Source organism: Arachis ipaensis, chromosome B09 (genome assembly GCF_000816755.2).
Source record: "Arachis ipaensis cultivar K30076 chromosome B09, Araip1.1, whole genome shotgun sequence".
Classification (NCBI taxonomy): Eukaryota; Viridiplantae; Streptophyta; class Magnoliopsida; order Fabales; family Fabaceae; genus Arachis; species Arachis ipaensis.
The window spans coordinates 5,105,599-5,129,672 of NC_029793.2; the positions used below are offsets into that span (position 1 = coordinate 5,105,599).

General features: G+C 37.4%; 4 protein-coding genes across 10 annotated transcripts in view; 3 read left to right on the plus strand and 1 right to left on the minus strand.

Moving 5' to 3' along the window:
* Positions 1–4,385, plus strand: part of LOC110267056 (isocitrate dehydrogenase [NAD] catalytic subunit 5, mitochondrial-like) — an 8,413-nt gene extending 4,028 nt beyond the window's left edge. The window contains exons 5-8 of one of the 2 annotated variants that reach the window (XM_021112204.1): positions 3,431–3,461; positions 3,536–3,608; positions 3,868–4,009; positions 4,122–4,385. In XM_021112204.1, the coding sequence (XP_020967863.1) occupies positions 3,431–3,461; positions 3,536–3,608; positions 3,868–4,009; positions 4,122–4,189 (314 nt within the window). In that variant the 3' untranslated portion in view covers positions 4,190–4,385. Of the gene's footprint in view, positions 1–3,430; positions 3,462–3,535; positions 3,609–3,867 lie in introns of both variants that reach the window. The other variant, XM_021112205.1, reaches the window with a different exon arrangement.
* LOC107615980 (putative disease resistance protein At3g14460) overlaps positions 1–24,074 on the plus strand; it is a 33,763-nt gene that overhangs the window by 6,983 nt on the left and 2,706 nt on the right. The window contains exons 1-5 of one of the 5 annotated variants that reach the window (XR_002354378.1): positions 4,413–5,535; positions 5,893–5,937; positions 6,035–9,685; positions 10,411–10,503; positions 10,580–10,652. Coding sequence is in view for 2 of the 5 variants with exons in the window: in XM_021112187.1 (XP_020967846.1) it covers positions 6,224–8,544; positions 8,645–8,744 (2,421 nt within the window). In the remaining 3 variants the exon portion in view is untranslated. Of the gene's footprint in view, positions 1–4,411; positions 9,794–10,410; positions 10,504–10,579; positions 10,653–24,074 lie in introns of those variants that run through there. The other 4 variants (XR_001614498.2, XR_002354377.1, XM_021112187.1 and 1 more) reach the window with 4 other exon arrangements.
* On the minus strand, positions 13,596–15,887 carry LOC107615979 (pentatricopeptide repeat-containing protein At5g19020, mitochondrial-like). Its single transcript, XM_016317991.2, has one exon. The coding sequence runs from the start codon at positions 15,659–15,661 to the stop codon at positions 13,697–13,699; it is 1,965 nt and encodes a 654-aa protein (XP_016173477.1). The 5' UTR covers positions 15,662–15,887; the 3' UTR covers positions 13,596–13,696.
* Positions 18,408–24,052, plus strand: LOC107615973 (putative disease resistance protein At3g14460). 2 transcript variants are annotated; one of them, XM_016317984.2, is made up of 5 exons: positions 18,409–22,179; positions 22,496–22,568; positions 22,790–22,864; positions 22,941–23,041; positions 23,509–24,052. In XM_016317984.2, the coding sequence occupies exons 1-2, from the start codon at positions 18,559–18,561 to the stop codon at positions 22,550–22,552; spliced, it is 3,678 nt and encodes a 1,225-aa protein (XP_016173470.1). In that variant the 5' UTR covers positions 18,409–18,558; the 3' UTR covers positions 22,553–22,568; positions 22,790–22,864; positions 22,941–23,041; positions 23,509–24,052. The 2 variants fall into 2 exon arrangements, with proteins under 2 accessions (XP_020967836.1, XP_016173470.1); XM_021112177.1 differs by lacking the exon at positions 22,496–22,568 and having other exon boundaries at positions 18,408–22,179.

Consider the following 24,074-nt stretch of genomic DNA (forward strand, 5'->3'; position numbering starts at 1 on the left):
AGGCCATCTTCGCAACAGGAGAGAAGGTATCACCATAGTCCAAACCAAAGATTTGAGTGTAGCCCTTAGCCACAAGGCGGGCTTTTAATCGATCAATGGTTCCGTCTGAGCTGACCTTAATAGTATAGATCCAACGACAACCCACAGTAGATTTGCCCGGTGGCAGTGGAACAAGATCCCAAGTACCAGTAGAATGTAAGGCAGACATCTCCTCAATCATAGCCTGGCGCCACCCTGGATGTGAAAGAGCTTCTGCTGTTGTTTTGGGTATAGAAACAGAAGACAAAGAGGAGGTAAAAGCATAGTGCGAAGATGATAAACGATGGTAACTGAGAAAATTATAAATAGGATTAGGATTACGGGTGGAACGAGTACCTTGTCTGAGAGCAATAGGAGGACTACTGCTAACTCCCGAAGAAGGATCCAAGGACGGTTCAGCCACGGGTTCAAGAGATGAGTTATCTTGGACTGTAGGCCGTGGGCGGCGATGATAAACTTGGAGAGGCTTTGTGGGAATAGGAGGCCCATCTAAGTAAGGAACAGGAAGCACCTCCATAATGGAAGGTGAAGTGATGTCGGGGGCAGAGAAAAAAGGGGTATTCTCAAGAAAAGTGACATATGCAGACACGAAGAAACGATTAAGAGCTGGAGAATAACAACGATAACCCTTTTGAAATCGAGTGTACCCTAAGAAAACACATTTGATAGAACGAGCAGTTAACTTGTCTTTGCCTGGGGTAAGATCATGGATGAAACAAGTACAACCAAAGACTCGTAGTGGAAGAGAAAAAATGTGCTCATGAGGAAATAAAATGGAATGAGGAACTTGATTTTGCAAAACAGAAGAAGGCATACGATTAATTAAATAACATGCAGTCAGAACAGCCTCACCCCAAAATTTAAGGGGAACATGAGTATGGAGAAGAAGAGTGCGAGCAGTTTCAATCAAGTGACGATGTTTACGCTCAGCCACACCATTCTGTTGAGGGGTATGAGGACAAGATGACTGATGTAGAATGCCTTTGGAGGACAAGTAAGACGAAAAGGGTGCTGAAAAATACTCACGAGCATTATCACTTCGTAAAATTTTAATTGAAGTTTTGAATTGGTTTTGAATTTCAGAACAGAAAGACTTGAAATGTACAAATAATTCAGATCTGTCCTTCATTAAATATAGCCAAGTGCAACGAGAAAAGTCATCAATAAAGGTGACAAAATAACGAAAACCTGAATGAGAAGTAACCCGACTAGGTCCCCATACATCAGAATGAATAACAGAAAAGGGAGACGCAGCCCGTGTATTGACACGACTTGAAAAAGAACTACGAACATGTTTACCTAAATGACAAGTTTGACACTCTAAGGTAGTAAGACGAGATAAACTCGGGACCATAGCTTGTAATTTCGAGAGGCTGGGATGTCCCAGGCGACAATGGACCACGTCCGGAGACTCAACAGTAGCAACAGAAGACACAGTAGTAGTGGGTAAGGCAAGCCGATACAGTCCTTGAGACTCACATCCTGTACCAATCGTCTGTCCCGTCCCTCGATCCTGCACAATGAAGGAGTCAGCAAAAAAGGTAACAGAACAATTGAGAGAACGAGTAAGTTGGCTAATAGAAATCAAATTGAAAGGACAATTGGGCATGTAAAGAACAGATTTCAAAGGTAATGTAGGAAGAGGAGTAGCTTGACCTATTCCCTTAGCACCAATTTTAGAACCATCAGCCAAAGTGATAGAAGGAAGAAATGCAGGGTGTTCAAGTTTAGAGAGGACAGAAGAAGTACCAGAAATGTGATCAGAAGCACCTGAGTCAAGGACCCATGGTCCAAGAGAAGAGGAATGAGAGATACAAGCAACAGAATTACCAGAGTGGGCCACCGAAGCAACGGGAGTAGATGCCTGCTTTGAAGCTTGGTACTTGAGAAACTCATCATAATCATTGCCAGAGACAAATATCCCTTGTGGTTGTGCGGCGGAGTGAACGTCAGATGGTTCATTAGTTTGGACAACATTAGCTACCTTGGTAGGACGACCATGGAGAGCATAACATTTATCCTGAGTATGACCAATCCTATGGCAATGGGTACAACTAGGGCGAGTACGATTACCACGACCATTACCACGACCCCCACGGCCGCCGCGAGTGGGCACTTGAAAGGACACTTGAGAAGAAGATTGGGATGCCAATGCAGTTTGGTCGAAAGTATGGGTCTCAAGAGAGGGGCCGGATTGCAAGAGTCGTGCAAATACGTCTTGAAGGGAAGGAACGGGTGAGGTGCCCAATATTTGTTGCCGAAGATATTCAAGTTCAGCTGGCAACCCAAGTAACGTAAGCACCAAAAACAGCTTTCCCTGTTGAGCATGATGGTCATCAGCATTAGACACATAGGGAAGGAGAGTCGAAAACTCTTCCTTGACAGCTTCCACAGCCCCAACATAAGATTCCATATCAGTTCCTTGAAGCTGTAAACTACACAGCTTCTTAGCAACATGGTAAAGTCTTGCAATGTCATTAGTGTATAAAGTTTTAGCACGATCCCACACCTTTTTACAAGTTTTGTAAGCCCGAAACATAGTCAGCTTTGGTGGATCAATGGTCTGCCACATAAGGTTACATAGCTGGGCATCAATCTTCTTCTAAGTGGTTTTGTCAGCGGCGCGAACATCATCAACAGATTTAGTAAGGTGGTCTTCATAGCCTTGGCCCATGAACCAAAGTTCCACAGAATCAGCCCAAGAAAGGTAATTTTTGGCACCCATCAATTTTTCAGAGGTCATTGTAGCGGTTCCAGAAACGACAGATGTTAGAACAGCCGGTTTACCACCATTGGAGTTGGTGTCGGGGGTTACCTTAGAAGACATGATGGTAGACACTCAGAAACGGCCGGAAAACACCTGCAGAAGGGAAACGAGGGCCGGAAAAAGCCTGGGCAGCGGAGAAATTTTGGGGACAGGCCGAACTTGGCTTTCCGGTTCTGATCCTGAGGTTGCTTCGGAGTGGGTCTGATGTTTGACAAGGTTTTGGCCGAAAAGAAAAGGTTTCTGACGAAGAGACACAGCTAATAGTGTCAGCTGGTGGGAAAAGGGAACACGGCTGAGAGATTGCAACCGGAAAAGAAGAAAAAACAAATAGAAACCAGAGCCGGGTCGGAACCCGCTCTGATACCAACTTGAAATATACGAATGGAGTGAGACAAGGATTGTGTTTTGGATTAATTCCCTTGAGAGAATCATCTCTCAGCGTCAATATATATATATATATACATAGGTACAGAAATAAAATCCCTTAATACTAGGAGATATGATAGAATCAGATCCCTTAATACTAGGAGATAGAATCAGATCCCTTAATACTAGGAGATCCAACAGAATCAGATATCTAAAGATGGAAACTATATCAAAACAGATCTAATCTGATATTCAACAGCTTGGTTGGGGGTTTGGGTTTGACAGCAAGGTAAATTTTGCACTGTGGTCAACAAATTCTAGAAGCTACAATCTTATCATCTGACATCATTATACATGTTTCAGCTACAAGATTGGTGAGGGAGGTATTGCACTAGCTGAGGCTGTACATGGTTCAGCACCTGATATTGCTGGAAAGGTAAGCTGCAAAGTTCTTTCTCAACCTTATATTATCTATTAGCTGGTTCACCTTATCATCAACTTATTACAGTATATGGGATTTGAATGCATGTTTCATGAAGGTGCTCAAGATCAGTTTGCCCTCTGTGATTTCATAAAACTAATTTGAACTTCTCTTTCTTTGAAAAACAAAATTGTGAATAGTAATTGTTGTCAATTTACTTCTCTGGTATTGGTCACAAACATGTTCTAACCTATGAAACTTTGTGCTTGTGTAGAATTTGGCAAATCCAACTGCTTTACTGCTGAGTTGTGTTTCAATATTGCGCCATTTGAATCTCCATGACAAAGCGGACCAAATTCAAAATGCCATCCTCAACACAATTGCAGAAGGGAAGTACCGAACTGCTGATCTTGGAGGCAAAGCAAGGACAACCGAGTTCACCAATGCAATTATTGATCATCTCTAAATTATGCTCTTGAGTAGGCAAGGAATTGCTGCTAATTTTGTTTTCTGTTAATTTCCTATTTATTTTTCCTGGGCTTTTTTCGAGGAGTAGGATTACCTCAGCAGTCAGCATAATGGGAAAACTCATCTAATGGTGTGACCTTACAACCACAATGCACGGGCAAGCCTTAAAATATTCACTGCCCATGCAGTGTTATGGCTTTTTGAGGGTTGGAGTCTTTTACACTTCTAAAATGCTTTTGATTGATAACCCTCTTTATTCTATTTTACAATTCTTTGTCAATAATACAGTTAAATAAATGAAGTACCATACGCATGTTTCATTCATTCGTCTTTCTTGACTCTGCCTGTTATTTGCTTAATTTAAGTTATTTTTGGAGGAATTCCCATCAATACAATCATGTCACTGTTGGGATTTGTTCTAAAATACAATCATGACTCTGCCTGTATGATTTTTGTTTTTATCTCCAAAACCATATGTTTGACTATGTATATACTTGATCCAAATCATGATAAACCAAATGGGAAAACAAACTCCCGAGTTTCTGTTGTTGGAAGTACGTGGATCACTAGTTATTGGCAAGACAAAAAGGTGAAGAAAGATGATTGTTTTTGCTGGAACAATGAGACAATAGCTTTTTTTCTTCTTCTTTAATTAATGATAAAAGTTTGATAATTTTTACACAGTTTATAATTCGGAAAATTATTCTTTAGCAACATTTAGATATGGTCCTCCTTCTCTATCTTGATAGTGGGATTTGTCCTCTTTGTTATTCTTTTTTATATTAAAAATAATCTTGCTGATTAAATTGTATTAAGAATCAAGATAGTATATGTTCTCTATATCAATTAAAACAACATTGTATATTTGTATTGGTCTTTTTATAAACCAAGAACCAACTAAAAAAAGAGAATAAAGTTGTTCTTTGAACCCAAAAACTTCAAGATACAAATATGCATGAGGCACGCGAAAGGGCTCTTTCTGTAACAGCATGCCAAGGGGTTGCTTTCTGTGGCCAAATTCATGATCACGGCTCTGCAACTATTAATTTTTTCGAGCCAAATTTGTAACCGTAGCCAAACATTCCTTTACCTTGGTCACAAGTCACAGCATCAATCATGTATGGTCTTTTGCAGTATTGTTTGTTCTACCATTTTGCATTCTCTTTTTAATGTAAGTGATGTTAACTGCTGCAAGATCTACTAGTAGCACAAAAATTGATTCTAGCTTATAAATATCTGCATTGTTTTCCTTGCTTTTATCCTTTGCCTGTTTGTCACAAGGATCAGATTCACATAGATTTGGGTTTTGCACCAATGAATGAGGCTATTCAGTTTCATATCATCTGTCTCACAAAGTATTTGAGCTCCTTATTTTCTACGCACTCTGTTCCACATTTTACTGCACTAGTTAGTTCCCTCTCTGCACTTGGCAGCGCCTCTAAATCAAGTTTGAGGGCAGCAAAATCTTTTTCAGGTACCTTTTTAAACTAACTACCAATGCAAAGCTTGTCTTCTATGTTAAGGCTTGTAGCCTCTAGGCATATATTAACTTCTAAGTCTCATATGTTATGAGATATTTTACCCTAAAATATATAAAACATTATTCTCTGTATAGCACAAAAATCAATCAAGAGAACCATCCATGTTTCTACACCTCTTTTGGTCTTTTTCTCCCTATAATTACTCCCATTATTTTAAGCGGTATTTGCACAACCACCAATATAGTATGATAGTATTATTTGTTACTATGAGATCTGTCAAAACAACTCAGCACCCACTAATCAAATTAATTGTGAGGAAGACTAACTCAGTATCTTTATTTGTTGCTTAGTTTTGGAAGGATCTTAAATTCTTGTATTTGGAGGCTGGAGCCAAGGTGTCACAAATCATTCAAGTCAACGAATGCTGTATGTTTTATTATTTATTGAATTATTATTTTATCTACAAGTGGTTTCAGTTTAATTATTATACAGGTTTCAGCACTATACAAATATATTACTAAGCAATGAGCATGGTTAGTGCACTGCAAACGGCAAACACTTGAGATTCCTTGTGCTTTTAGAAACCCAGAGATCTGAATACATTACATCGATCTACCTACAACAACTTCCCTCAACCCCCTTCATTCTTTTCTCATCATCTTCTGGACTTGATTTTCAATCATGGCTGCAAAACTTGAGGGTCGAGCTTATCTCTCTTCTTTTGTTGATGCTGTTTCAAAGAAGCTGTCTTCAATACTTGAAGATGACTTTGTACTCGAAAGAAACGACTCTGAGCTGAAGTTGCTTGAAAGGTTGGATGATTGTCTGTGTGATGTTGGACCTGTGCTTGATGATGCTGAGCTGAAGCAGTTCAGTGACGAGAGAGTGAAGAAGTGGCTTGTTGATCTCCAAGATGCTCTCTATATGGCTGATGACTTTCTCGATGAACTCTCCACTAAAGCTGCTACTGCTACTCCAAGGGATCCAGGTAACTCTTATGACTGGTCTCGCCCTGTTGATTCAATTATTGAAGATAGCGGTGTCAATGTCATTGAAAATATAGTTGGCAAACTAGAGTCTGGTGTACGACGAAAAGGTAAACTTTGTCTGAGAGAGAGTGCCAAGGTGGACTTCTCATCATGGAGAATTCCAACAACATCTCTTGTTTTAAGTTCCGACATATTTGGTCGGGACAAAGACAAGAATGAGATAATCAAAAAGCTGTTAGATGATACCCGTGATGCCGAATCACCTGTGACTGTGATCCCTATTGTGGGTATGGGTGGAATAGGAAAAACTACTTTGGCTCAACTGGTTTACAATGATGCCAAAGTCGTGGGAAAATTTGACACTAGAGCATGGGTTTGTGTTGCTGAAAATCCTGACCCTGTTAATGTTACAAGGACAATAATAGGGGCAATAGATTCTTCTCCCTGTAACATAGATCATTTTGATTCACTTCAGACCGATTTGAAGAAAAAATTGACAGGAATGACATTTTTAGTTGTTTTAGACGATGTCTGGAATGATCGACGAGACATGTGGGAGAATTTTCTAAAACCTTTTCAATATGGAAATGATGGAAGTAAGATTCTCCTAACAACCCGTAGTGAAAAGGTTGCTTCTGTGTTCGCAGCTAACAATCTACATTATCGACTAAGTTTATTGTCGAAGGAAGACTGTTGGTCTGTGTTTTTGAAGCATTCATCCATTTCTACTAATTCTAAACAATATGCAGCTCTAGAACCAATTGGTAGAAAAATTGTTGAAAAGTGTAAGGGGTTACCTTTGGCTGTGAAGACACTTGGGGGCTTGTTGCGCAATAAGTATAATGAAGGGGATTGGGAGAATATACTTGAATGTAAAATCTGGGAACTCTCTGAAGATGACAATATGATTGTTCCTGCATTAAGAGTTAGTTATCACTACCTCCCTTCACATTTAAAGCGGTGTTTTGTATATTGCTCATTATTTCCTGAGGATTATGAATTTGACAAAGATGAATTAATTTTGTTATGGATGGCTGAAGATCTTTTACAATCAAAGGAGAACAACACATTAGAAAAAATTGGTTGTTCTTATTTTGATGAATTAGTTGCAAGGTCATTTTTTCAACCTTCTAGTACTCAGAGAGGGTTATTTGTAATGCATGATCTCATGCATGATCTAGCAACTTTTTTTGCTGGGAAATTCTATTTCAAACTCAAAGAATTTGGCCATCTACACAAGATAGACAACAAAACTCGTCATTTGTCATATGCTACAAAATATGAGGATAGCATCAAATTATTTCAAGGTGCCTATAATGGAGCAATACACATCAGAACATTTTTAGATCTTACTTGGCTTTGCTATGGTCAATCAATTGATATTGAAAGCGATTCTTGGCTCTTACGACAACAATTTGTGTGTTTAAGAGTTATGTCATTTAAACACTTTTCTATAGAGTCATTGCCTGATTCCATAGGTGAATTGATTCATTTGCGTTATTTGAATGTCTCTAACACACCTATTGTGACATTGTCCGAGTCATTATGTAAGTTATACAATCTCCAAACTTTGAAGTTGAGAAATTGTTTTAAGCTAGAGATGCTTCCCAGTCGCATGCAAGATCTCGTTAACCTGCACTACCTTGACATTCGAGGTGCTTTTCGTCTGAAAGAGATGCCGAAGGAAATGAGCAAGTTGAAACATCTAAACTTCTTAAGTGATTATATCGTGGGCAAGCACGAAGAGAATGGGATAAGAGAATTGGGAACACTGGACAATCTTCATGGCTCATTTTGCATTTCCAACTTGGAGAACATCAAGAATAGTGGTGAAGCTTTGAAGGCAAAGATGGGTAACAAGAAGCACATCAACACTTTAACATTGAATTGGCTTCCAAAGGGTGACATTGATGATTTTCAAAGTGAAAGAGATATACTTGACAAGTTACAACCTCATCAAAACTTGAAAGAGTTATCAATTAAGGGTTATCGTGGTGAAACATTCCCAGATTGGTTAGGCCTTTCTTGCTACTCTAATTTGACCAAATTGAATCTGTACTTTTGTATGAATTCTTGTGAACTTCCTTCACTGGGACAGTTACCCTCTTTACAGCATCTGGAATTTTCTGAACTTGATGGGTTGGAGAAAATTGATTTGGCGTTTTACAACAACAGTGGATCATTCGAGCAGGAGACACCCTTCAAATCTCTAGAAACTCTGAAAATTGAGAACATGGCTAATTGGCGGGAGTGGCATTTTCCTGATGAGTTCGATGGTTTTCCTGAGCTTAGAATCCTTTCAATAATAAACTGTCCGGTGTTAAGTGGAGGTCTGCCTGCTCACCTTCCGGCTCTGCAGGAACTTACCATTGTTGAATGTGAAGAGCTTGCTTGTTTGCTGCCGAGGGCTCCGAAGCTTCACCAATTAAATGTAGAGGGTGATGGATTTCCTACGATGATTGCGGCACCGCAAAATGTAGTAATTTCAAAAACCCAGCTGGCGAAGTCCGTACTGGAGTGCCTGTCCCACATCCAACAGCCACGTGTCCAATTCCTGCATATCAGTAACTGTCAGTCAGCCATATCAATTTCAGCAAATTGTTTGCCCGCTTCTTTAAAATACCTGAGAATCCGTAATTGTTCAAAATTAACGTTCTCAGAGCAACTGCAACACAAAACCCTAACGGAGATCTATGTAGCGGGGTGTGGTTCACTGACGGTGTTTCCAGTGGGGTCCCTTCCAGATCTCAACAAACTCACGATCCGTAAATGCCAAAGAATGAAATATGTTGAGGTTCCACAGGCTCTTCCAAGTCTCCGTTATTTAAGCATCTCGGACTGCCGCAATTTAGTATCCTTGCCGCCGCTAGGGTTGGCTGCGCTCCACCTAGAGCAGCTCTGTATAAACAAATGCCCAGAAATTGATTGTTTTGATGAGAAGTGTCTCCCGCAGAGTTTGGAAACACTTGAAATCAAGCAATGCCAGAAACTAGCGAGTTGGATAACATCAAAGGGTTTGCAGAGTCAAGGCCGTACCCGTCTTATTCTTGATCAATGATATGAAGTTAAGTGGTTCTAGAATTCTGGAACTTTCCAAATTGGCTTCATCATCTCCGAGGCATAAGCTGGAAGACCCACGGATTCAATTCTCTTGGTAAGTGATTTTGCTCTGATCTCCAATTACAATGCTAATTCTTTGCATCAACCATTTTCATTCCCTTGTTGATACACCAAACCGAAGTTTATTATCTTTTCATTCTCAGCCATTCTCTGTACTGTGGCTACCTATTTCACTGACAATAATTGGGTGCCAATTTTTCCAATTCTTTTAAGGATAACAAATCAGATGCTTAGAAAAAAATGGAAAGGTTTACTTTTTCATGATCGCTTCTTTATTGCTTACAGTATTTGTATGGTTTATCGCAGATTTGGATGATGATTAATGTTACTGTTGACTCTGATTTTGTACCATTTAATGTACCATGAGATACACATACTTCATACCAATAGATTATTTTGCTTTATTTCATCGAGTTTTTGTTTTTATTTTTATTTTTCTCTTTTTTAACCATGTCATCTTGGACACTAAAGAGTAAAGAGACAAGTAGTAGATTTTGGAGGTGCTCCAATCTATTTATCTATTTATAATATTTATCAAATTGTAATTTCAATTTATCTTAATTCCACATAAAGCGCTGGTCTAAATGTAGATTTTATTTATCTATGATATAAGCGTGGGTGGGCTTATTTGATTTATGCAGTTGCCAATAATGAATTTTTCACTTGTTTAATATTTGATACAGGTTCTGTATCTTTCTATATATGGTTCTCAAAGAATTTAGTAGTAAAATTCTGAATTCTTACCTTTGCAATGATTAGATATTCAAAGCAGCTGATGTGCCCAGAGAGTGGGAAGTGCACTATGTATGTAGGGACTGAAATTGACCCTAGAACACAGAGCTCTACACCAAGGTAATTTTTGCACTTTGGTCAACAAAAGCTTGAAGTTACAATCTTATCATCTGACATCATTTCATACATGTTTCAGCTGCAACATTGGTGAGGGAGGTATTGCACTAGCTGAGTCTATACATGGTTCAGCACCTGATATTGCTGGAAAGGTAAGCTGCAAAGTTCTTTCTCAACCTTATATTATCTGATATTACCTTAGTAACAGAAATTTTGGATGAGGGTAATTGTGGAAACAAATGTTATTAAAGTTTCTGTTCCGTCTCTAGAAATTTCAGTACCATGTGACCCTACTTTCTTGAGGTATTGAAGGGACTGAAATTGTGTCTTGGGACCGAAATTTTAGTTCTAGTCTCTGGTTGCCAAACACAATACTGAGAACCAATCCTCCAGTCCCTGCTTCCAAACGCTAACTTATGGATCTTTTCACCTTGTTATCAACTTATTACAAAATATGGGATTTATTGAATGCTTGTTTCATGAAAGTGCTCAATATCAGTTTGCCCTCTGCAATTTCGGAAAACTAATTTGGTGTCTCTTTCTTCTTTGAAAAAGGAAAATATTGTGAATAGTAATTGTTGTCAATTTACTTCTCCGGTAGTGGTCACAACTCACAAACAAGTTCTAACGTTGGAAACTTGCAACCTTTTTTCAATTTAGGTTATATTTCATTATTTCTGTTGCTTACCTGTATTTTCTCTGGGCTTGTATTTGTGTAGAATTTGGCAAATCCAACTGCTTTACTGATGATTGGTGTTTCAATGTTACGGCATTTGAATATCCAGAACAAAGCGGACCACATTCAAAATGCCATCCTCAACACAATTGCAGAAGGGAGGTACCGAACTGTTGATCTTGGAGGCAAAGCAAAGACAACCGAGTTCACCAATGCGATTATTGATCATCTCTAAATTCTTCTCTCGAGTAGGCAAGGAATTGCGGCTAATTTTGTTTTCTGTTAATCTCCTATTTAGTTTTTTACCTGGCTTTTTGTGAGGAGTAGGATAGGATTACCTCAGCATAATGGAAAAACTCATCTAAGGGTGTGAGCTTATAACCACAAGGCATGGGCAAGCCTTAAAATATTCACTGCAGTGTTATGGCCTTGAGAGGGTTGGAGTCTTTTTTTACACTTCTAAAATGCTTTTGATTGATAACCCTCTTTATTCTATTTTACTATTCTTTGTCAATAATACAGTTAAACAAATAAAGTAGCATACACATGTTTCATTCATTCGTCTTTCTTGACTCTGCCTGTTATTTGCTTAATTTAAGTTATTTTTAGAGGAATTCCATCAATACATTCATGCCACTGTTGGGAGTTGTCCTAAAATAATGTGTATGATTTTTGTTTTTAACTCTACAACCATATGTTTGACTATGTATATACTTGATCCAAATCATGATACACCAAATGGGAAAACAAACTTTCAAGTTTCTGTTGTTGGAAATAGGTGGATCATTAGTTATTGGCAAGGCAAAAAGGCAAAGAAAGATTATTGTTTTTACTGGAATAGATAATGAGCCAATAGCTTTTGTGATTTTCTTTAATTAATTATACAAATTTGATCACTTTTCAACTAAAATTTTGTAATTCGGAAAATTATTCTTTAGCAAAATTTTGGTAATGTCCTCTTTGTCTATCTTGATAGTGGGATTTGTCGTCTTGGTTAGTCTTTTTTATATTAAAAATAATCTTGCTGATTAAATTGTATTAAGAATCAGGATAATATATGTTCTCTTTATCAATTATAACATCATTTGATTTGGTCTTTTTTATAAATCAAGAACCAACTGAAAAAAAAGAGAATAAAGTTGTTTTTTATCTGAATTTCAAGATACAAATATTCATGACAACGATAAATTCATAATTGAGCCATTTTGTTTAAGCATCATTATGTAACATCACGCCAAGGGGCTGCTTTCTGTAGCCAAATTCATGATCGGGGTTCTGCAACTATTAATTTTTTTCAAGCTAACTTTGTAACTGTAGCCAAACATTCCTTTAGTTCAGTAACAACATCAATCATGTATGCTCTTTTGCAGTATTGTTTGTTCTACCTTTTTGCTTCCTCTTTTGAATGTAAATGATGTTAAGTGCTGCAAGAATTACTAATAGCACAGAAATTGCATCAACAGATGCTAACATATAAATAACTGGATTGTCTTCCTTGCTTTTATCCTTTGCATGTTGCTTTCAGTTTCATATAATTTGTCTCACAATGTCTTCGACCTCTTTTTCTCCACATTTTACTGCACAAGTTAGTTCCCTCTCTGCAGTTGGCAGTGCCTCTAAATCAAGTTTGAGGGCAGCAAAATCTTTCTCAGGTACCTTTTTAAAGTACAAATGCAAAGCTTGTAGGAGGACGGTTGTATGCCGTGTAATTCATATATTAACTTCTAAGTTTTGTATGCCGTGTAATTCATATACTACTTACTATAATTCATAGTGAAAGGAGGACAGTTGAAATAGAAGTTTAGCTTAATTAATCAAAAACAATATGTGACATTTTACCCTAAAATATATAAAACGTTACTCTCTGTGTACAGCACAAAATCAATCAAGAGAACCATCTATGTTTCTACACTTTGTTGCCTTTTTCTCCCTATAATTGCTCCCATTATTTTAACCGGTATTTGCACAACCACCAATATTGTATAATAGAATTATTCTTTATTATTATGAGATCTGTCAAAACATCTCAGCACCCACTAATCAAATTAATTGTGAGGAAGACTAAGTCAATATCTTTTAATTTATGGCTTAGTTTTGGAAGGATTTTAAACTATTGTTTGTGAAGGCTGGAGCCAAGGTGTCCCAAATCATTCAAGTCGAGGAACGTTGTATGTTTTATTATTTATTAAATTAATATTTTATGTGGAAGTGGATTCAGAGAGAACTATACCTAAACCTTCATCGTTAAAAGCATTTCTATACACAACATCTTGTAAGAAGTTGGTCCACCTTGGTTTGTATCAGCAATCTTATCATGTTTTAATTTCCAACAGTGGGAAAAAAAAAAGTAATCTACTATTCCTAATTCCCCTTAAATTCTTTCTAGGTTCCAAAGTTACAAATTACAAAATAAATTTGCAATAAACTTGAAGGAAAAGAAAATATTATTTTGAAGCTCATATATAAATATATACTTGAATCAAAATTGTTAAGGAGCTCTAGACAATATATAAAAACGGCTCAGTGATGATTTCTAAAAGGAAAACTTACTGAAAAGTTCAGCATATTCATTGGATAAATTAGCAAAAACAATGTGTATGGAACTTCTTTAACTATCTTACAACACCACTGAACCCAGGCATTCTTTCCATTCTCTGACTCCACAATACTCTTCTTACCAAGATCAACCATACAGCCATAATGCTTGATATCTGGTTCAACATTATATACACTCTTCATGCTTCGAAATATTCTCTGCCCATGATCCACCAGCCCAGCATGACAACAAGCACTAAGGACTCCTATAAATGTAATTGGATTGGGCTTAATACCATACCTTTGCAAATCAGAGAAAACCTCTAGGCACATACTTGCATGTCCGTGTGATGCTAATCCACATATAATTGCATTCCATGCAGACACGGAAGACACAATGTCTCGAATCTGATTGAAAAATTGTAAGGCGGTGTTGATGCTCCCGCATTTTGCATACATATCAATCATGGCTGCACATAAATTGTCATTCAAAGGAATGCATTCACTAGTAGTGTACTCATGGGCCCATCTTCCTTCATTCAATGCACCTAGAGTGGCAATTGCGGAAAATACACCCACCATGGTAACTTCATTTGGTTTGACCCCACTAGCTATCATTTTGTGGAAGAGATCAAGAGCCATTCTTGGTTGTTCAGTTTGTGCATAGCCAGCAATCATTGTACTCCACGAAAATCCGTCTCTTTCGGGCAACTCTTCAAAGATTTGCCTTGCCTGCTCCATCATTTTATTTTTTATGAATCCAGCAATAAGAGCATTCCATGATTTTAGGTGATCCTTTACACCCACTTCAAATTGTAAATTGGCAAGGTCCATCATCCCACAAGATGAATAAAAATAGATGATCGTAGTCTGTATGAAATTGTAACAGTCAAATCCTTTTTTAACAACTGTTCCATGCAATTGCCGACCTTCGCTGACTGCTGTCTCACGACCACATGCTGAAACCAAATTCACAACCATGACTTCATTAGGCCCTATTCCATTCTGAAGCATTGCACGATACATCACCAAAGCTTCATGCAAACAAGTTGTTTGGATGCAACAATCGATCATCGTCCCCCAAGAAACAACATCCTTATCAAGAATCCTCTCAAACAACTCCTTGGTCATCTCAAGATGCCCCGCCTTTGAATACCCATTCAAAATCACATTCCAGGACACCAAATTAGGCTCAGGCATCTCATCAAACAGCCTCCTCGCTTCCCCTAAACCCAAACAACCACAATAAGCATGCATCAAATTAGTCGAGACAACTACCTGCCCCTCAACAACCAACTTAATAATCAATGCGTGAACCATCCGGCAGTTCCATATCTCACCAAAATGTAAGCAAGCAGACACTACATTCACCAAAGTGACCTCATTAGGGACCACACTGTGATCCATCATGTCCTTAAAAACTTCAAGGGCATCCCCAAAGCAACCATTTTTAACAAGACCCATTATCATGGTGGTATAGGATACAAAACCTTTACCAGGCATTACGTCAAACAGTTGGCGGGCATAGCCAATTTGGCTAGCTCTCATGTACCCAGACACCATGATATTACAAGAAACATGGTCCAACGTAGGACAAGCCTTAAAGAGCAACTGGGCATCGAACAAGGAGCCGCATTTAGAGTACATGCTGATCAAGCTGTTACGAATGAAGGTGTTGGAATGAAATCCGAGTTTGACGACCAAGGAATGGAACTGGCGGCCCAACAGAGCGGCGGAGAATGAGGAACAACACTTGAGAGCGGAAACAAGTGCAAGCTCGCATTCGTAGTGGTTGTGGTTTTGTCTTGCATTGAAGAAAATACGAACGAAGTGTTGTGGGTCTTCTGAAGGAGGGGCTTTGGTGGCTGAAGTGGAAACCCATTTAAGTGTTTGAGGGAAGAATTTTAGTCTGAGATTCTTAGAATTGAAGACCCACAGGAGGTGAAACATTAAACTCAAAATTGGATCTTCCTCTGCAATACTTGTGTAGAATTTGGCAAATCCATGACAAAGCGGACCACATTCAAAATGCCATCCTCAACGCAATTGCAGAACTGCTGATCTTGGAGGCAAAGCAAAGACAACCGAGTTCACCAATGCGATTATTGATCATCTCTAAATTCAACTCTTGAGTAGGCAAGGAATTGCGGCTAATTTTGTTTTCTATTAATCTCCTATTTAGTTTTACCTGGCTTTTTGTGAGGAGTAGGATAGGATTACCTCAGCATAATGGAAAAACTCATCTAAGGGTGTGACCTTATAACTACAAGGCATGGGCAAGCCTTAAAATATTCACTGCCTATGCAGTGTTATGGCCTTGAGAGGGTTGGAGTCTTTTTTACACTTCTAAAATGCTTTTGATTGATAACCCTCTTTATTCTATTTTACTATTCTTTGTCAATAATACAGTTAAATAAATAAAGTAGCATACGCATGTTTCATTCATTCGTCTTTCTTGACTCTGCCTGTTATTTGCTTAATTTAAGTTATTTGTAGGGTTTGTTTGGGTTAGCTTCTAAGAAAAGATCTTTTTTCGAATTATCTTTTTTAAAAGATCTTATAGAAAAGTAAAAGTAATTTTATGTTTGGATATCTCATGTAAAAAGATCTTTTTTATTTATCAATTATATTTGGGTATAACGATATAAAAATATTTTTTTATTTATTTATTATATGAAAAACATTTTTTTAAGGAAAAAAGATCTTTTAAAAAAAGATATAAATTTGTGCTTGTTTGGGCGCCATTATTTTGATAAAAAAAAGATCTTTTTTCAATAAAAAAAGATCTTTTTTTATTTTTTAGCGTGTTTGGCAAATTTCTAGTAGTAAAAGTAAAAGCACTAGAAAAATAATTTTTAGAGGAATTCCATCAATACATTCATGCCACTGTTGGGAGTTGTCCTAAAATAATGTGTATGATTTTTGTTTTTAACTCTACAACCATATGTTTGACTATGTATATACTTGATCCAAATCATGATACACCAAATGGGAAAACAAACTTTCAAGTTTCTGTTGTTGGAAATAGGTGGATCATTAGTTATTGGCAAGGCAAAAAGGCAAAGAAAGATTATTGTTTTTACTGGAATAGATAATGAGCCAATAGCTTTTGTGATTTTCTTTAATTAATTATACAAATTTGATCACTTTTCAACTAAAATTTTGTAATTCGGAAAATTATTCTTTAGCAAAATTTTGGTAATGTCCTCTTTGTCTATCTTGATAGTGGGATTTGTCGTCTTGGTTAGTCTTTTTTATATTAAAAATAATCTTGCTGATTAAATTGTATTAAGAATCAGGATAATATATGTTCTCTTTATCAATTATAACATCATTTGTATTGGTCTTTTTTATAAATCAAGAACCAACTGAAAAGAAAGAGAATAAAGTTGTTTTTGATCTGAATTTCAAGATACAAATATTCATGACAACGATAAATTCGTAATTGAGCAATTTTGTTTAAGCATCATTATGTAACATCAAGCCAAGGGGCTGCTTTCTGTAGCCAAATTCATGATCGCGGTTCTGCAACTATTAATTTTTTCAAGCTAACTTTGTAACTGTAGCCAAACATTCCTTTAGTTCAGTAACAATATCAATCATGTATGCTCTTTTGCAGTATTGTTTGTTCTACCTTTTTGCTTCCTCTTTTTAATGTAAATGATGTTAACTGCTGCAAGAACTACTAATAGCACAGAAATTGCATCAACAGATGCTAACATATAAATAACTGGATTGTCTTCCTTGCTTTTATCCTTTGCATGTTGCTTTCAGTTTCATATAATTTGTCTCACAATGTCTTCGACCTCTTTTTCTCCACATTTTACTGCACAAGTTAGTTCTCTCTCTGCAGTTGGCAGTGCTTCAATCAAGTTTGAGGGCAGCAAAATCTTTTCAGGTACCTTTTTAAAGTACAAATGCAAAGCTTGTAGGAGGACAGTTGTATGCCGTGTAATTCATATATTAACTTCTAAGTCTTGTATGCCGTGTAATTCATATACTACTTATTATAATTCATAGTGAAAGGAGGACAGTTGAAATAGAAGTTTAGCTTAATTAATCAAAAACAATGAGACATTTTACCCTAAAATATATAAAACGTTACTCTCTGTGTACAGCACAAAATCAATCAAGAGAACCATCTATGTTTCTACACTTTGTTGCCTTTTTCTCCCTATAATTGCTCCCATTATTTTAACCGGTATTTGCACAACCACCAATATAATATAATAGAATTATTCTTTATTATTATTATGAGATCTGTCAAAACATCTCAGCACCCACTAATCAAATTAATTGTGAGGAAGACTAAGTCAATATCTTTTAATTTATGGCTTAGTTTTGGAAGGATTTTAAATTATTGTTTGTGAAGGCTGGAGCCAAGGTGTCCCAAATCATTCAAGTCAAGGAACGTTGTATGTTTTATTATTTATTAAAGGAAAAGTCTAGGGGGCTAGCAACTTTTGTATTTTATTGTCAGCACTTAACCATCAAAAGAAAAGTGAGTGATCTCCCACCATTTGATGTAATCTCACACCATTGAATATGCTATTGATGGCCAATTGATGGTTACAAAATACAAAAATTGCTGGTTCCCTAGCACTCCTCTTTATTAAATTAATATTTTATGTGCAAGTGGATTCAATTTAATTATTATACATGTTTCAGCGCTATACAAGTATATAATACTAAGCCACTAACATGGTTAGTCCACTGCAAACGGCAAACACTTGAGATTCCTTGTCCTTGAGAAAACCCAGAGATCTGAATACATTATATCCATCCACCAACAAATTCCTCAACCCTGTCATTCTTTCCTCATCATCTGCTGCACTTGATTTTCAGTCATGGCTGCAAAACTTGAAGGTGGAGCTTATCTCTCTTCTTTTATTGATGCTGTTTCAAAGAAGTTGTCTTCAATACTTGAAGATGACTTTGTCCGTGAAGGAAATGACTCTGCCCTGGAGTTGCTTGGAAGGTTGGACGATTGCCTGTGTGATGTTGGACTTGTGCTTGACGATGCTGAGCTGAAGCAGTTCAGTGATGAAAGAGTGAAGAAGTGGCTTGTTGATCTTCAAGATGCTCTCTATATGGCTGATGACTTGCTTGATGAACTCTCCACCAAAGCTGCCACTGCTGGTCCAAGGGATCCAGGTAACTCTTCCTTCTGGTCTCGCGCTGTTGATTCAATTATTGAAGATAGTGGTGTCAATGTCATTGAAAATATAGTTGGCACACTAGAGTCTGTTGTAGGACGAAAAGGTAAACTTCGTCTAAGAGAGAGTGCCAAGGTGGACTTCTCATCATGGAGAATTCCATCCACATCCCTTATTGTAAGTTCTGACGTATTTGGTCGTGATGAAGAAAAGGAGAAGATAATCAAATTGCTGTTAGATGATACCTGTCATGCTGAATCGCGTGTGACTGTGATCCCCATCGTGGGAATGGGCGGAATAGGAAAAACTACTTTGGCTCAACTGGTTTTCAATGATGCCAAAGTCGTTGGAAAATTTGACACTAGAGCATGGGTGTGTGTTGCTGAAAATGCTGACCCTATTAATGTTACAAGGACAATAATAGGGGCAATAGATTCTTTTCCCTGTACCATGGATAATTTTAATTTACTTCAGACTGTTTTGATGAAAAAGTTGATAGGAAAGACATTCTTAATTGTTTTAGATGATGTCTGGGATGATCGACGAGACATGTGGGAGGATTTTCTAAAACCTTTTGGGTTTGGGAATAATGGAAGTAAGATTCTCTTAACAACCCGCAGTGAAAATGTTGCTTCTGTGTTTGCAGCTAACAATCTATATCATCGACTAAGTTTATTGTCGGAGGAAGATTGTTGGTCAATGTTTTTGAAGCATTCATCTATTTCTACTAGTTCTAAACAATATGCAACTCTAGAACCAATTGGTAGAAAAATTGTTGAAAAATGTAAGGGGTTACCTTTGGCCGTAAAGACACTTGGGGGGTTATTGCGCAATAAGTATAATGAAGTGGATTGGGAGAATACACTTGAATGTGAAATTTGGGAACTCTCGGAAGATGACTGTAAGATTGTTCCTGCATTAAGAGTTAGTTATTATTATCTCCCTTCACATTTAAAGTGGTGTTTTGTTTATTGTTCATTATATCCCAAGGATTATGAATTTGACAAAGAAGAATTAATTTTGTTATGGATGGCTGAAGATCTTTTACGACCAAAGAAAGCTAACACATTAGAAATGACTGGTTGTGCATATTTTGATGAATTAGTTGCGAGGTCTTTTTTCCAACCTTCCAATACTAATGGAAAGTTATTTGTAATGCATGATCTCATGCATGATTTAGCAACACTTTTTGCTGGGAAATTCTATTTCAAACTCACAGAATTTGGCAATCAACGCATGATAGATAGCAAAACTCGTCATTTATCAAATACTAGAGCATTTGTTGATAGCATCGAATTAATTCGAGAGGCTGAAGCAATACACACGAGAACATTTTTAGATTTTTCTTTGCTTGCCTATTGTGATTCAGTTAATTTTCAAAGCTTTCTACAACATTTGGGATGTTTAAGAGTTTTGTCATTCAAAAAGATTTCTCCAGAGTCATTACCTGATTCAATAGGTGAACTGATTCATTTGCGTTATTTGAATCTCTCTAACACATATGCTATGGCATTGCCTGAGTCAATATTTAAATTGTACAATCTCCAAACTTTGAAGTTGAGGAATTGTTATATGCTTAAGATGCTTCCAAGCCGCATGCAAGAGCTTGTGAACCTGCGGCACCTTGACATTCGAGGTGTTTCCGATCTAGAAGAGATGCCAAAGAAAATGAGCAAGTTAAAGCATCTAAATTTCTTAACTGATTATATTGTCGGCAAGCACGAAGAGAATGGGATAAGAGAATTGGGACCACTGGACAACCTTCATGGCTCATTTTGCATTTCCAACTTGGAGAACGTGAAGAATAGTGTTGAAACTTTGGAGGCAAGGATGGGTAACAAGAAGCACATCAACACTTTAAAATTGAAATGGCTTCCAAATGGTGACAATGATGACGTTGAAACCGAAAGAGATATTCTTGACAAGTTACAACCTCATCAAAACTTGAAAGAGTTATCAATTAAGGGTTATCCGGGTGAAAGATTCCCAGATTGGTTAGGCCTTTCTTGCTACTCCAATATGACCAAATTGAGTCTGGATAGTTGTATAAATTGTTGTGAGCTTCCTTCACTGGGACAGTTACCCTCTTTACAGCATCTGGAGATTTCTAAACTTGATGGGTTGGAGAAAATTGATTCTGAGTTCTACAACAAAAACAATGCATCATTTCAGGAGATGACACCCTTCAAATCTCTTGAAACTCTGAAAATTGAGTATATGTATCGTTGGCGGGAGTGGCATTTTCCTGATGAGTTTGATGGTTTTCCTGAGCTTAGAATCCTTGAAATAAGAAGCTGTCCGGTGTTAAGAGGAGATCTGCCTGCTCACCTTCCGGCTCTGGAGGAACTTATGATTGTTGAATGTGAAGAGCTTGCATGTTCGCTGCCAAGGGCTCCCAAGCTTCACGAATTACATGTGCTGAATTCTGGTTTTTATACAGATGCGACCACGCACAATGTAGACATCACAGGAACCCAGCTGGCGAAGTCCGTATTGGAGTGGCTGCCACACATCCAACCACCACGCGTCCAACATCTGTTTATCAAGCACTGTTGTTCAGCCATATCAATTTCAGCAGATTATGTGCCTGCTTCGTTACAATATCTTGTCATCTGTGATTGTCCAAAATTAACATTCTCAGAGCAACTGCACCACAAGTCACTAACGGAGATAGATGTGTATGATTGTGATTCACTGACGTTGTTTCCATTGGGGGCCCTTCCAAATCTCAAGAAACTCGCAATCCGTGGATGCAAAAAGATCGAATATGTTGAGATGCCACAGACTCTTCCAAGTCTGTGTTATATATGGATCACAGAATGTCCCGGTTTAGTATCCCTGCCGGCTCTAGCGTTGGCTGCTCCCCACCTACAGGAGCTGTATATACGCAATTGCCCAGAAATCGATTGTTTTGCTGGGGAGTGCCTCCCGCCGAGTCTGAAAACTCTTGAAGTCATTAAGTGCCAGAAACTAGAGAGGTGGATAACATCAAAGGGTTTGCAGAGTCAAGGCCTTACCCGTCTAATCCTTCACGAATGGAATGAAGTTAAGTCGTTCCCAGGAGAGGGTTCACTTCCTGCTTCTCTTGTGTGTCTAAAATTGTCTACATTCTCAAATCTGGAGACGCTTGATTGCAAGGGGCTTCACCATCTTACCTCCCTCAAAAATTTAGCAATTGGTAACTGTAGAAAGCTTGAGAATATCACAGAAGAACATTTGCTTGCCTCCATAGAAAATATCTACTTAGGGGAAGAATGTCCTTTGAGGCGTAAGTTGGAAGAGATGGAAGACCCACATATTCAATTCGTACAGGTTTGTTTTCTTGCTCTGACCTTCCCTGAACTCAGTTCTCTCCAATTACAATGCTAATTGTTTGCATCAACCGTTTTCATTCCGTTGTTAATACACCAACACAATGTTTATTATCTTTTCATTCTTAACCATTTTCTCTGTAATATGGCTACCCTTTACACTCTCTCAAGTTTTACTTTTCAAATAAAAACTTCTTGTGGGTGCCAATTTTTCCAATTTTTTAAGGATAACAACTTAGATCCTTAGAAAAGAACAAAAAGCAAACCTTTTTTTATCGCTTCCTTGTTGCTTACGGTATTTGCATGGTTTAATGCAGTGGATAACTATTAATGCTACTGTTGATTCTGATTTTGTACCGTTTGATGTGCAATGAGAGTGGCCGCATACAGGTAGACACATCCTGAAATATTTTGCTTTATTCGTGAAAAGTCATTCTAATTAGCAAGAAAAGACTTGCTTTTCTTATGCCATCGAATTTTAATTTTAATTTTGTTTTATTTTTGTCATCTTGGGCACTTAAAAAATAAGTAGTAGATTTTGAAGATGCTCCAATCTATTTATAATATTTATGAAAGTATATGTTTTGTTTATCTTGCATTGGGCCTTCCAGATTTGCCCTCATGGAAGATTGAAGAGTCAACATAAATTCATGGCTGAGGCAATGTGAGAATTGGGGTGCACTGAAGTAAGTTTGCATTGTCTATGTCTTGCAACTACCTCTTGCATGTATATTTTTATTCACTGTACTTTGCTTTGTTTAGGTTTATGAATGGAGCAACTTGCTATACCAATGAATCTCTAGAATCACCTATTATGTCAAGTGAAGAATTTGCTTCTGCTGCAAAGAAAGCAAATAATCAAGGTTACATACCGTTTTAAAGTTTTTTCTGCCGATGTTATTCATTACTGAAAATTTCTATCATTCCTCGTAGTTGTTCCTTGTCTCTGTTTTTAATGTAGAGTCTAAGATTGCAAGTCGTTTCATAGATATGATAATGCAAACATTCAATGATAAACTAATGGTTGTTAGAAGGCTTCCTTGATTTATATTGACTTTGAGAAAGGAGCGGTTTCAAGCATCTTGTTTGTGTGTTGGCCATTATATCTTGGTTGTGCTTACTGAAAGACATCAGATGTTAGTATCCAAACTGGCAAAAATTAAATTCATCAAATATATGTATATAAACACAGTGCTAGCTCCATAGGTTGATGTTTTTATTTTTCATAAAACCAATGTTCTATTTTCTATATTCTGCCAGAACTATGGGACTATCTCATGATGCTTCTTATAGTAAACTTGACAAGTAAAAACTTTGATTTCCTGTATAGGTATTGGGTTCTCAGAGATCCTGAAAGTAGTGTGATTTCTTCCCTGAAACTGTTGAATCTATGATGGGGACTAGCAGCCTGTGTGATGCGGAAAAACTGGTAGCAATTCAATGCTTGGTTGCACCTATGAGCAGAGTGCTTTGGATAAGCAAGGAGAAGAACATGCAAGAAGGATTAAATGCATCATTATCATGATAATCTTGAGGAGGGTTGTAATTCAGATGGTGGCATTGCATGCCATGTTAATTTGAAAGAAGCAATATTATTATTATTATCCTCAATATTACATAAGGCTATAGAGATGGAAGATTAAGCTAAGAATCTCCACCAGCTGATGATTATGATTTCTACAGAAAACATGGAGAGATCCCAAGCCCTGGTGCTGGTCATTGATTATGATCATCAAGCTAATTGAGTAAAAATACTATTATGCACTATGGCTTTTTTTTTTTTAATTTTAATGTACATATATATGGTACATTAATTTTCCTTTCCATTTTTTGTGATATGTCTAGTTGGTCTTTTTGGTGATGCTGTTTAGCTTCTAAATTTATTCTTTATTATTG

Excerpts from the sequence above, each read along its gene's own strand:
- LOC107615979 (XM_016317991.2), bottom strand. The coding sequence starts at position 15,661 with ATGTTTCACCTCCTGTGGGTCTTCAATTCTAAGAATCTCAGACTAAAA.
- LOC107615973 (XM_021112177.1), top strand. The coding sequence starts at position 18,559 with ATGGCTGCAAAACTTGAAGGTGGAGCTTATCTCTCTTCTTTTATTGAT. Across the intron at positions 22,180-22,789 it reads CACATATTCAATTCGTACAG|ATTTGCCCTCATGGAAGATT; the intron begins GTTTGTTTTCTT and ends TGGGCCTTCCAG.